The sequence below is a fragment of the Oncorhynchus mykiss genome, unplaced genomic scaffold (genome assembly GCF_013265735.2).
Source record: "Oncorhynchus mykiss isolate Arlee unplaced genomic scaffold, USDA_OmykA_1.1 un_scaffold_190, whole genome shotgun sequence".
Taxonomy (NCBI): Eukaryota; Metazoa; Chordata; class Actinopteri; order Salmoniformes; family Salmonidae; genus Oncorhynchus; species Oncorhynchus mykiss.
This window is the reverse complement of record NW_023493676.1, coordinates 419,741-433,523: the sequence shown is the minus strand read 5'-3', so window position 1 is coordinate 433,523 and position 13,783 is coordinate 419,741. Positions and strand designations below refer to the sequence as shown.

The 13,783-nt window shown below is 43.2% G+C and overlaps 2 protein-coding genes across 2 annotated transcripts; both read left to right on the top strand.

The window, feature by feature from the left end:
* The first annotated feature begins 1,380 nt into the window (after positions 1-1,380).
* Positions 1,381-3,865, top strand: LOC118947711 (zinc finger protein 658B-like). The gene is made up of 2 exons (XM_036972710.1): positions 1,381-1,390; positions 1,511-3,865. Exons 1-2 carry the CDS (start codon positions 1,381-1,383, stop codon positions 3,259-3,261), a joined length of 1,761 nt encoding a protein of 586 aa, XP_036828605.1. The 3' UTR covers positions 3,262-3,865.
* A 3,387-nt stretch (positions 3,866-7,252) lies between these two features.
* Positions 7,253-13,783, top strand: LOC118947716 (zinc finger protein 883-like). Its single transcript, XM_036972725.1, has 4 exons — positions 7,253-8,460; positions 9,100-9,197; positions 9,333-9,507; positions 12,035-13,783. The coding sequence occupies exons 1-4, from the start codon at positions 8,223-8,225 to the stop codon at positions 13,522-13,524; spliced, it is 2,001 nt and encodes a 666-aa protein (XP_036828620.1). The 5' UTR covers positions 7,253-8,222; the 3' UTR covers positions 13,525-13,783.

Sequence of the window (13,783 nt, the reverse complement as noted above, 5' to 3'; positions counted from 1 at the left end):
CCTTACTGCAGGACTAACTGGTGGTGTTAAATAGCTGTATGTAATGTACCCTTACTGCAGGACTAACTGGTGGTGTTAAATAGCTGTATGTAATGTAATGTACCCTTACTGCAGGACTAACTGGTGGTGTTAAATAGCTGTATGTAATGTACCCTTACTGCTGGACTAACTGGTGGTGTTAAATAGCTGTATGTAATGTACCCTTACTGCTAGGACTAACTGGTGGTGTTAAATAGCTGTATGTAATGTACCCTTACTGCTAGGACTAACTGGTGGTGTTATATAGCTGTATGTAATGTACCCTTACTGCTAGGACTAACTGGTGGTGTTAAATAGCTGTATGTAATGTACCCTTACTGCTAGGACTAACTGGTGGTGTTAAATAGCTGTATGTAATGTACCCTTACTGCAGGACTAACTGGTGGTGTTAAATAGCTGTATGTAATGTACCCTTACTGCAGGACTAACTGGTGGTGTTAAATAGCTGTATGTAATGTACCCTTACTGCTGGACTAACTGGTGGTGTTAAATAGCTGTATGTAATGTACCCTTACTGCAGGACTAACTGGTGGTGTTAAATAGCTGTATGTAATGTACCCTTACTGCAGGACTAACTGGTGGTGTTAAATAGCTGTATGTAATGTACCCTTACTGCAGGACTAACTGGTGGTGTTAAATAGCTGTATGTAATGTACCCTTACTGCAGGACTAACTGGTGGTGTTATATAGCTGTATGTAATGTAATGTACCCTTACTGCTGGACTAACTGGTGGTGTTAAATAGCTGTATGTAATGTACCCTTACTGCAGGACTAACTGGTGGTGTTAAATAGCTGTATGTAATGTACCCTTACTGCAGGACTAACTGGTGGTGTTAAATAGCTGTATGTAATGTACCCTTACTGCTAGGACTAACTGGTAGTGTTAAATAGCTGTATGTAATGTACCCTTACTGCAGGACTAACTGGTGGTGTTAAATAGCTGTATGTAATGTACCCTTACTGCTAGGACTAACTGGTGGTGTTAAATAGCTGTATGTAATGTACCCTTACTGCTAGGACTAACTGGTGGTGTTATATAGCTGTATGTAATGTACCCTTACTGCAGGACTAACTGGTGGTGTTAAATAGCTGTATGTAATGTACCCTTACTGCTAGGACTAACTGGTGGTGTTAAATTGCTGTACTGCTGCTGCTTACTCACGTAGTGAGGAATCCCCCTGTATGGACATTCTACTGTAGAAGGATGACACATACTGAGGAATCCCCCTGTACTGTAGATGGATGACACGTAGTGAGGAATCCCCCTGTATGGACATTCTACTGTAGAAGGATGACACGTAGTGAGGAATCCCCCTGTATGGACATTCTACTGTAGAAGGATGACACGTAGTGAGGAAGAGCACTTGCCTGTAAGTCTCTCTGGATAAGAGGGTCTGATAAATGACTAAAATGTATGTGGAGATTTCATTCAGGTCTCCCTGTTTTAACCACTCTTTTTATCTTTGGCAGAAGAGAGACCCGACTCAGAGGAACCAGAGAGGTCTGAACCAGTGAGACGACACCACTGTTCCCAGTGTGGAAAGAGTTTTAACCATTTAGGAAATCTTAAAAACCACAAGAGAACACACGCAGAGAAGTCTTACAACTGCTCTCACTGTGCAAAGAGTTTTACTCATTTATGTAACCTAAAATTGCATGAGAGACGACACACAGGAGATAAGCCTTACCAATGCTCTCAGTGTGGTAAGAGATTTGTTGAGTCAACAGAACTGAAAGTTCATAAGAGAATACACACAGGGGAAAAGCCGTACAACTGCTCTCACTGTGCAAAGAGTTTTACTCATTTATGTAACCTAAAATCGCATGAGAGACGACACACAGGAGATAAGCCTTACCAATGCTCTCAGTGTGGTAAGAGATTTGTTGAGTTAACAGAACTGAAAGTTCATAAGAGAATACACACAGGGGAAAAGCCGTACCACTGTTCCCAGTGTGGAAAGAGTTTTTCAACATTAAATGTCTTGAAAATGCATGAGAGAATACACACAGGGGAAAAACCATTCCAATGCTCCCAGTGTGTAAAGACATTTTCCCGACCAGGGGACCTGAAAATGCACGAGAGAATACACACAGGGGAAAAGCCGTACCACTGTTCCCAGTGTGGAAAGAGTTTTACATGGTTAAAGGTCTTGAAAATGCATGAGAGACGACACACAGGGGAAAAACCATTCCAATGCTCTCAGTGTGGTAAGAGATTTATTGCGTCAACAGAACTGAAAGTTCATAAGAGAATACACACAGGGGGAAAACCATTCCAATGCTCTCAGTGTGTAAAGACATTTTCCCGACCAGGGGACCTGAAATTACACGAGAGAATGCACACAGGGGAAAAGCCGTACCACTGTTCCCAGTGTGGAAAGAGTTTTACAAGGTTAAACGTCTTGAAAATGCATGAGACAATACACACAGGGGAAAAACCATTCCAATGCTCTCAGTGTGTAAAGACATTTTCCCGACCAGGGGACCTGAAATTACACGAGAGAATACACACAGGGGAAAAGCCGTACCACTGTTCCCAGTGTGGAAAGAGTTTTACTCAGTTAGGGAGTCTGAAAAGTCATAAGCGAATACATTCTGGAGAGAAGCCTTATCACTGCTCCAAATGTGGAATTGCCTTTTCAGAGTTAAAAACCTTGAAAATGCATGAGAGAATACACACAGGTGAGAAGCCGTACCACTGTTCCCACTGTGGAAAGAGTTTTAGACAATCGCAACAGCTGAAACAACACGAGAGAATACACACAGGAGAAAAGCCTTACCACTGTTCCCAGTGTGGAATGAGTTTTAGGCAGTTAACGGGCCTCAAAGGTCATATGCAAATGCACTCTGGAGAGAAGTCAAACACATGTTCTCATTGTGGAAAGAGTTTTCTGAGGTTAAGCACTCTGAAATCGCATGAGCATATACACACATACAACAAGGAAAAGCTCTACCAATGTTCCGTGTGTGGAAAGTGGTTTACCCAGTTAGAAGCCCTGATTATGCATGACAGGACACACACAGGAGGGGATAAGACCTACCACTGCTCCCAGTGTGGAAAGAGATTTAACTGGTTAAGGCACCTGAATAAGCATGAAAGAATACATACACAGGAGGAGAAGACATACCACTGCTCTCATTGTGGAAAGACATTTTCCAAGTCAGAGGACCTGAAATCACATGAGAGAATAGAGAGGCTGTGTTCTGACTTGTGTTTCTGACTGATCATTTGTGTTTTTGTTTCATGCCACGTGAAATCAAATTGTATGAAACCAGAAAAAAGGTTAACTTTTGTTGTTTTTTCATTTAGAGACATGATCATGTCTAATATCAGATTAAATATTTAAAACGGTCTGTTTGGTTTTGATGAGCTTTGATTGATTTGATAAGTATAAACCCTCTGTTGTTCATCATATGATTTTCTATTTGTTAAGGGATTTTTTTTTCATCAATAATGACTAATTGTGTATACATTTCAATCAGGACTGACTAATCAGAATACTATTATGTTACTGTATAGATGTATGCATTTTCTTTTAATCCTAGTACTGAATATAATGTGTGTAAATATAATCAAGAATTAGAACAATGACTTTCTGTTCCTTGGTAGAAATGAATGAACTTATCGTCAGACTGGCTAGAATGCTTATCTACACAGGCAGACTTTGGCTCGGTCATAAACGTGGGAAGGCTTGAGAACTATACAGCCATTGTACCGGTGTGGAGAAGAAGGCGGTACGAAGACTAATGACGTCATTTTCAGTTTATAACCCGTTGTAAAATGTTTCATGTTCAGTACTCTCGAGAATAAACACTGCTGATTGATTTCGAGACTGGTCTCTGTCCATTTTATGCACAAAAAAAAGAGTCTTACAAATTCTTAGGAGTGGACCGTGTTTAATTTAATTGGGTAATAAAACATGTAGGACTTTAAATCCAGTAACACTATTGCAAAGAGTCAACGATTATATAAGTAAGTAAGTGGCACAAGTCTTTGTGTTTGTATTTATGATGGATTCCTCCCTAAACTAAGGCATATCTACAACACATTAAGTGTGTGTCCTCAGGCCCCTACTCTTCCTGGGGTCCAGCTAAACTAAGGCATATCTACAACACATTAAGTGTGTTCCCTCAGGCCCCTACTCTTCCTGGGGTCCAGCTAAACTAAGGCAGTTAAACATTTTAAAAACATTACAAAACATTCAAAACAGATTTCACAGCACATTAAGTGTGTGTCCTCAGACCTCTACTCTACTACCACATATCTACAACATATTGTGTGTCCTCAGGCCTCTACTCCACTACCACATATCTACAACATATTGTGTGTCCTCAGGCCTCTACTCTACTACCACATATCTACAACATATTGTGTGTCCTCAGGCCTCTACTCCACTACCACATATCTACAACATATTGTGTGCCCTCAGGCCTCTACTCTACTACCACATATCTACAACATATTAAGTGTCTTCCCTCAGGCCTCTACTCTACTACCACATATCTACAACATAGTGTGTTCCCTCAGGCCTCTACTCTACTACCACATATCTACAACATATTGTGTGTCCTCAGGCCTCTACTCTACTACCACATATCTACAACATATTGTGTGTCCTCAGGCCTCTACTCTACTACCACATATCTACAACATATTGTGTGTCCTCAGGCCTCTACTCTACTACCACATATCTACAACATATTGTGTGTCCTCAGGCCTCTACTCTACTACCACATATCTACAACATATTGTGTGTCCTCAGGCCTCTACTCTACTACCACATATCTACAACATATTGTGTGTCCTCAGGCCTCTACTCTACTACCACATATCTACAACATAGTGTGTGTCCTCAGGCCTCTACTCTACTACCACATATCTACAACACTAAATCCATGTGTACGTGTGTGTATAGACCCCCAACTTTCCAACCTGAAGATCACTGACATCATGATTTGACCTTGTTTTTTTTCCCAGAGTTCCCAGTTGTCTTGAGAGTTCCGTTATTCCACCATGTCAGAGAAAACACTGTTGATGATTTCAAAAAGGATTTGATGAATGCAACATATTTTTCTGGATTCAAATCATATTTTGTGTTAGCTACTAGTGGATGTTCATTTTTCATCTATGTATTGTTACACCATGTAGGAGCAGTATAGACCTAGTCTGTTCATTATATACATGATGTATTGTTACACCATATAGGAGCAGTATAGACCTAGTCTGGTCATTATATACATGATGTATTGTTACACCATGTAGGAGCAGTATAGACCTAGTCTGTTCATTATATACATCTACATGATGTGTTGTTACACCATGTAGGAGCAGTATAGACCTAGTCTGTTCATTATATACATGATGTATTGTTACACCATGTAGGAGCAGTATAGACCTAGTCTGTTCATTATATACATCTACATGATGTGTTGTTACACCATGCAGGAGCAGTATAGACCTAGTCTGTTCATTATATACATGATGTGTTGTTACACCATGTAGGAGCAGTATAGACCTAGTCTGTTCATTATATACATCTACATGATGTATTGTTACACCATGTAGGAGCAGTATAGAGCTAGTCTGGTCATTATATACATGATGTATTGTTACACCATGTAGGAGCAGTATAGACCTAGTCTGTTCATTATATACATCTACATGATGTATTGTTACACCATGTAGGAGCAGTATAGACCTAGTCTGTTCATTATATACATCTACATGATGCATTGTTACACCATGTAGGAGCAGTATAGACCTAGTCTGTTCATTATATACATGATCTATTGTTACACCATGTAGGAGCAGTATAGACCTAGTCTGTTCATTATATACATGATGTATTGTTACACCATGTAGGAGCAGTATAGACCTACAACATTGTAGGTACAACTCCTCATTGGAGGAGATCTGAGATGATCTTCTTCTCCTATATGACCAGAGAAGATGGAAAGAGAGGATGCTGGGAAATCAAGGAAACACCTGAGATCTTCACCCTAGTAGATTGCTGTTCTACTGATGGAGAATGGAACCACTAAAACAGGCAACATCTCAAGTCAATCCAGGCGACTTGTTCTGCCCCTGAGCAAGGCAGTTAACCCACTGTTTCCCGGGAGGCTGTCATTGTAAATAAGAATTTGTTCTTAACTGACTTCCCTAGTTAAACAAAGGTTAAATAAAAAATGTATAAATAAATATTTCAGGCCCACTGACGCCCACAGTTTAAAAACATACAATGACATCAAGACATCCAGAGTTTAACAACACTGATCTTTTGCTACAAAGGCCCCTTTTTCTCTACAATTGGTAGTTACAGTCTTGTCCCAACGCTGCCACTCCCATACGGACTCAGAAGAGGCGAAGGTCGAGAGTCCTGCGTCCTCCGAAACACGACCCCGCCAAGCCACACTGCTTCTTGACAAACTGCTCGCTTAACCCGGAAGCGGGTCGGGCCAATGCACGCTGACTTCTGTCGCCAGCTGTATGTGTTTCCTCCGACACATTGGTACAGCTGGCGACAGAAGTCAGCGTGCATTGGCCCGACCCGCCACAAGGAGTTACTAGAGCGCGATGGGACAAGGACGTGCCGGCCAAACCCTCCGTTAACCACGCTGGGCCAAACCCTCCCCTAACCACACTGGGCCAAACCCTCCCCTAACCACGCTGGGCCAAGCCCTCCCCTAACCACGCTGGGCCAAACCCTCCCCTAACCACGCTGGGCCAAACCCTCCCCTAACCACACTGGGCCAAACCCTCCCCTAACCACGCTGGGCCAAACCCTCCTCTAACCACGCTGAGGCCAAACCCTCCCCTAACCACGCTGGGCCAAACCCTTCCCTAACCACGCTGGGCCAAACCCTCCCCTAACCACGCTGGGCCAAACCCTCCCCTAACCACGTTGGGCCTAACCATGCTGGGCCAAACCCTCCCCTAACCACGCTGGGCCAAACCCTCCCCTAACCACGCTGGGCCAAACCCTCCCCTAACCACGCTGGGCCAAACCCTCCCCTAACCACGCTGGGTCAAACCCTCCCCTAACCACGCTGGGCCAAACCCTCCCCTAACCACGCTGGGCCAAACCCTCCGTTAACCACGCTGGGCCAAACCCTCCGTTAACCACGCTGGGCCAAACCCTCCGTTAACCATGCTGGGCCAAACCCTCCCCTAACCACGCTGGGCCAAACCCTCCCCTAACCACGCTGGGCCAAACCCTCCCCTAACCACGCTGGGCCAAACCCTCCCCTAACCACGCTGGGCCAAACCCTCCCCTAACCACACTGGGCCAAACCTTCCCCTAACCACGAACGACGCTGGGCCAATAGAGAGGCACTTTAGAGACAGGAAGGGTAAAGGGGCATGTGCTCGACACAGGTAGAGTCCTATCTGTCCATGTTGCCTTTTACAAAGTGGGCACCAAGACTCACCTAAATATGCCACTGGTTGAGAGACGTTTTCATTGTTTTTGGGCAGAATTACTTTACCTTTAACTAGGCAAGTCAGTTAAGAATAAACTATTATTTTCATTGACAGCCTAGGAACAGTGGGTTAACTGCCTGTTCAGGGGCAGAATGACACATTTTTACCTTGTCAGCTCAGGGATTCGGTTACTAGGCCAATGCTCTAATCACTAGGCTACCAGCCACCACCATTATGTGTTGTTAGCCATGTGTCTTGGCCCATTTTTTTATATTTTTTTAATGTGGCCATCGACAATTTGTTGCCCAATGGGAAGGTCAGCCCGGGAGGAAAGCATTAGCTGTATGAAGTAAAAGAGAACACAACATCTGGTTGTTTTTAAATTACTTCTTATGACATTGTTTGCCAGAATAAAACGATGGAAGGGAGATTTTTACCAATCTGCGTTACCCACTCCAGTCAGCAGATGGCGATGGAAGGCTTTCAGGTGATGTTTCTTGCGTGACGTATAATCTAGTGGACGGAAAGCTTCAACGGCAGTAAAAGACTACTGATTCAACCACTTCGGTAGCGCACATTAAACCAGTCTTGTTTATATTAATGTCAGTGTTTTTAAACATCATTCTGTTTTACGTATTGACTAGTTGAAAAAAAAGAAGTTATTTGCTTGTTAAATGAAATTGGCTAATGTGTTCAATTGTTAACGTTACTGCACTAGGCTAAACGCTAATGCTAACTATCTAGCTAGCTAACATCGCGACCATGTGCTCACTAAGCTATTCGGAGAAAGAAGCTCTAGCGCTGATCATCATCGTAAAAGAAGAAGAGGAAGAAGCTTTAAGAATAAAAAAGGAAGAAGAGGAGACTGTCACATTAGAAGAAGAAGAGGTGGATATTACAGTGAAAGAAGAGAAAGAACCTTTTGGAGTAAAAGACGAAGAGGAGGCTATCTCAATTAAAGAGGAGGATGAGGAGGAGACTGAAGATCCTGTTAACACCAGTGAGTATTGTCTTAAAAATAGGGACACAAACTGCAGTTGTTGAACTAATGTGTGGTTTTAAAGTGGCATTATACTGAAGTTCTACACTTGAATATGTTGTTCAGTACTGTAGGAATTGTTGAAGGGGCAATCTGGCAGTGGCACATATATCGGGGTGGCAGGTAGTCTAGTGGTTAGAGCGTTGCAACTCAAATCCCTGCGCGGACAAGGTGAAACTCGGTCGTTCTGCTCATGTGGGGTTTTTAAGTGGCATTCTACTGAAGTTCTACACTTGAATATGTTGTTCAGTACTGTAGGAATTGTTAGTTTCGATCTACCATTGGTTCATATATTTTGGGGACTTTTCAATGAGATGTATTGAATTCTCCATGTGGCCTACATTAAAGTGCACCTCATCTAATATAACAGGCTTTTAAAATTCAATATTGGTGCGTAATTCATACTTAAAATATCGAAGTGGAGGAAACATGCACCCATTTAGTGGAACGACCCTTTTACATTTGCATCGTAAATTAAAGTGCATCAAGATGAAAGTGGACATTCTGGCTCTGTTTAGACATATTCATGCCTCTTGTAAGACTCTGATTGCAATAGTAGATCATATGTTTACCATCTGTTTGATGTTCTTGTTCACACAGGAGAGAGACATGACTATGGTGGATCCTCTGTGGAGCCTCAACAACATCCTGATGCTGACGAGGCAGAGAAGAGTCTCTCCAGATCAGAACACCAGATGGTACAGCTTGGTCTGGTCTAGCATACAGCTTGCTCTATCGGGCTCTGGGCTGGGTTTCTGTAAAGCACTTTATGTCAACAGTGACATCAGCATCCATAATGATATGTGTCTGTATCCCCTCTTTATGGTTACCAGGACAACGTTATTCCTTCCTCCCTGCCGCAGTCCCCGTGTCGTTCCTCTCCCGGTAGCACCTTACTGCTGGGTATAAAGAGGTTGTCTGTGCTGCTGGTGGACTGCAGGAAAACAACGGGGCTGAGTGGAACTGTGAGAGGAGAAGAGATGAAAGGATCAGATTTGACTCATCAAAGTAAGTGCTGTAGTTTAGTTTGAACAAATACAATAGATCTGCCACACTGGTATCTGTTACCAGGACAACCAGCAGAGTTCTGTTAGTTGACAGGAAGATAGACTGGTGGATATGGATGTTATGAATATCATAACACTGAAAAAGGATTCTGCCAATGAAAAGAGAGGACCCAATTGACCATATAAATCCTTGATGAAAGTTAGTTTTAGAGAGAAAGTTTCAAGATGATCCAATGTAAGGTTCATGTTTTACAAAAACTTTTTCTCAAAACATTATGGATGTTACATTGTCTGTCCCAGTCAACCCCCCCTGTCTTTACAAGACTGTAGAACATACAAGCTAAACTCAAGACCCTTCAAGTTGGTCTGTATTGCTTCATTAACATCTCATCTTCAGAACTTCGATCGGGGACAGCTGTGAGTGTTAAAAACATGGACAAAACTCTTTGGCCTCCTCTGTAATGAACGCTCTCTAAGCCGTTTCTATCAGCCAGACTTGGCCTCCTCTGTAATGAAAGCTCTCTAAGCCGTTTCTATCAGCCAGACTTGGCCTCCTCTGTAATGAAAGCTGTAATGAAAGCTCTCTAAGCCGTTTCTATCAGCCAGACTTGGCCTCCTCTGTAATGGAAGCTCTCTAAGCCCGTTTCTATCAGCCAGACTTGGCCTCCTCTGTAATGAAAGCTCTATCAGCCAGACTTGGCCTCCTCTGTAATGAAAGCTCTATCAGCCAGACTTGGCCTCCTCTGTAATGAAAGCTCTCTAAGCCCGTTTCTATCAGCCAGACTTGGCCTCCTCTGTAATGGTCAAATGAATGTAATTTCCTAATTGATCAGGTCAAATAAAGCCTGAACTCCAACATTTTTCAAATATTGCACCATTGCTTGGGCTCCTGAGTGGCACAGCGGTCGAAGGCACTGCATCTCCGTGCTAGAGGCGTCACTACAGACCCTGGTTCGATTCCAGGCTGTACATTAAGTGTGTTCCCTCAGGCCCCTACTCTTCCTGGGGTCCAGCTAAACTAAGGCATATCTACAACACATTAAGTGTGTGTCCTCAGGCCCCTACTCTTCCTGGGGTCCAGCTAAACTAAGGCATATCTACAACACATTAAGTGTGTTCCCTCAGGCCCCTACTCTTCCTGGGGTCCAGCTAAACTAAGGCATATCTACAACACATTAAGTGTGTTCCCTCAGGCCCCTACTCTTCCTGGGGTCCAGCTAAACTAAGGCATATCTACAACACATTAAGTGTGTGTCCTCAGGCCCCTACTCTTCCTGGGGTCCAGCTAAACTAAGGCATATCTACAACACATTAAGTGTGTTCCCTCAGGCCCCTACTCTTCCTGGGGTCCAGCTAAACTAAGGCATATCTACAACACATTAAGTGTGTGTCCTCAGGCCCCTACTCTTCCTGGGGTCCAGCTAAACTAAGGCATATCTACAACACATTAAGTGTGTGTCCTCAGGCCCCTACTCTTCCTGGGGTCCAGCTAAACTAAGGCATATCTACAACACATTAAGTGTGTGTCCTCAGGCCCCTACTCTTCCTGGGGTCCAGCTAAACTAAGGCATATCTACAACACATTAAGTGTGTTCCCTCAGGCCCCTACTCTTCCTGGGGTCCAGCTAAACTAAGGCATATCTACAACACATTAAGTGTGTGTCCTCAGGCCCCTACTCTTCCTGGGGTCCAGCTAAACTAAGGCATATCTACAACACATTAAGTGTGTGTCCTCAGGCCCCTACTCTTCCTGGGGTCCAGCTAAACTAAGGCATATCTACAACACATTAAGTGTGTTCCCTCAGGCCCCTACTCTTCCTGGGGTCCAGCTAAACTAAGGCATATCTACAACACATTAAGTGTGTGTCCTCAGGCCCCTACTCTTCCTGGGGTCCAGCTAAACTAAAGCATATCTACAACACATTAAGTGTGTTCCCTCAGGCCCCTACTCTTCCTGGGGTCCAGCTAAACTAAGGCATATCTACAACACATTAAGTGTGTTCCCTCAGGCCCCTACTCTTCCTGGGGTCCAGCTAAACTAAGGCATATCTACAACACATTAAGTGTGTTCCCTCAGGCCCCTACTCTTCCTGGGGTCCAGCTAAACTAAGGCATATCTACAACACATTAAGTGTGTTCCCTCAGGCCCCTACTCTTCCTGGGGTCCAGCTAAACTGTAGAATCCCCCTGTACTGTAGATGGATGACACGTAGTGAGGAATCCCCCTGTATGGACATTCTACTGTAGAAGGATGACACGTAGTGAGGAATCCCCCTGTATGGACATTCTACTGTAGAAGGATGACACGTAGTGAGGAATCCCCCTGTATGGACATTCTACTGTAGAAGGATGACACATAGTGAGGAATCCCCCTGTATGGACATTCTACTGTAGAAGGATGACACGTAGTGAGGAAGAGCACTTGCCTGTAAGTCTCTCTGGATAAGAGGGTCTGATAAATGACTAAAATGTATGTGGAGATTTCATTCAGGTCTCCCTGTTTTAACCACTCTTTTTATCTTTGGCAGAAGAGAGACCCGACTCAGAGGAACCAGAGACGTCTGAACCAGTGAGACGACACCACTGTTCCCAGTGTGGAAAGAGTTTTAACCATTTAGGAAATCTTAAAAACCACAAGAGAACACACGCAGAGAAGTCTTACAACTGCTCTCACTGTGCAAAGAGTTTTACTCATTTATGTAGGCTAAAATCGCATGAGAGACGACACACAGGAGATAAGCCTTACCAATGCTCTCAGTGTGGTAAGAGATTTTTTGAGTCAACAGAACTGAAAGTTCATAAGATAATACACACAGGGGAAAAACCATTCCAATGCTCCCAGTGTGTAAAGACATTTTCCCGGCCAGGGGACCTGAAATCACATGAGAGAATACACACAGGGGAAAAGCCGTACCACTGTTCCCAGTGTGGAAAGAGTTTTACAAGTTTAAAAGTCTTGAAAATGCATGAGAGACGACACACAGGGGAAAAACCATTCCAATGCTCTCAGTGTGGTAAGAGATATGTTGCGTCAACAGAACTTAAAGTTCATAAGAGAATACACACATGGGGAAAACCATTCCAATGCTCTCAGTGTGTAAAGACATTTTCCCGACCAGGGGACCTGAAATTACACGAGAGAATACACACAGGGGAAAGGCCGTACCACTGTTCCCAGTGTGGAAAGAGTTTTACAAGGTTAAACATCTTGAAAATGCATGAGAGAATACACACAGGGGAAAAACCATTCCAATGCTCTCAGTGTGTAAAGACATTTTCCCGACGAGGGGAACTGAAATTACACGAGAGAATACACACAGGGGAAAAGCCGTACCACTGTTCCCAGTGTGGAAAGAGTTTTACTCAGTTAGGGAGTCTGAAAAGTCATAAGCGAATACACTCTGGAGAGAAGCCTTATCGCTGCTCCAAATGTGGAATTGCCTTTTCAGAGTCAAAAACCTTGAAAATGCATGAGAGAATACACACAGGTGAGAAGCCGTACCACTGTTCCTACTGTGGAAAGAGTTTTAGAAAATCGCAACAGCTGAAACAACACGAGAGAATACACACAGGAGAAAAGCCTTACCACTGTTCTCAGTGTGGAATGAGTTTTAGGCTTTTAACGGGCCTCAAAGGTCATATGCAAATGCACTCTGGAGAGAAGTCAAACACATGTTCTCATTGTGGAAAGAGTTTTCTGAGGTTAAGCACTCTGAAATCGCATGAGCGAATACACACACAAAAAAAACTCCAATGTTCCTTGTGTGGAAAGCGGTTTACCCAGTTAGAAGCCCTGATTGTGCATCACAGGACACACACAGGCGGGGATAAGACCTACCACTGCTCCCAGTGTGGAAAGAGATTTAACTGGTTAAGGCACCTGAATAAGCATGAAAGAATACATACACAGGAGGAGAAGACATACCACTGCTCTCAGTGTGGAAAGACATTTTCCCAGCCAGAGGACCTGAAATCACATGAGAGAATAGAGAGGCTGTGTTCTGACTTGTGTTTCTGACTGATCATTTGTGTTTTTGTTTCATGCCACGTGAAATCAAATTGTATGAAACCAGAAAAAAATGTTCACTTTTGTTGTTTTTTCATTTAGAGACATGATCACGTCTAATATCAGATTAAATATTTAAAACGGTCTGTTTGGTTTTGATGAGCTTTGATTGATTTGATAAGTATAAACCCTCTGTTGTTCATCATATGATTTTCTATTTGTTAAGGGATTTTTTTATTATCAATGATGACTAATTATGTATACATTTCAA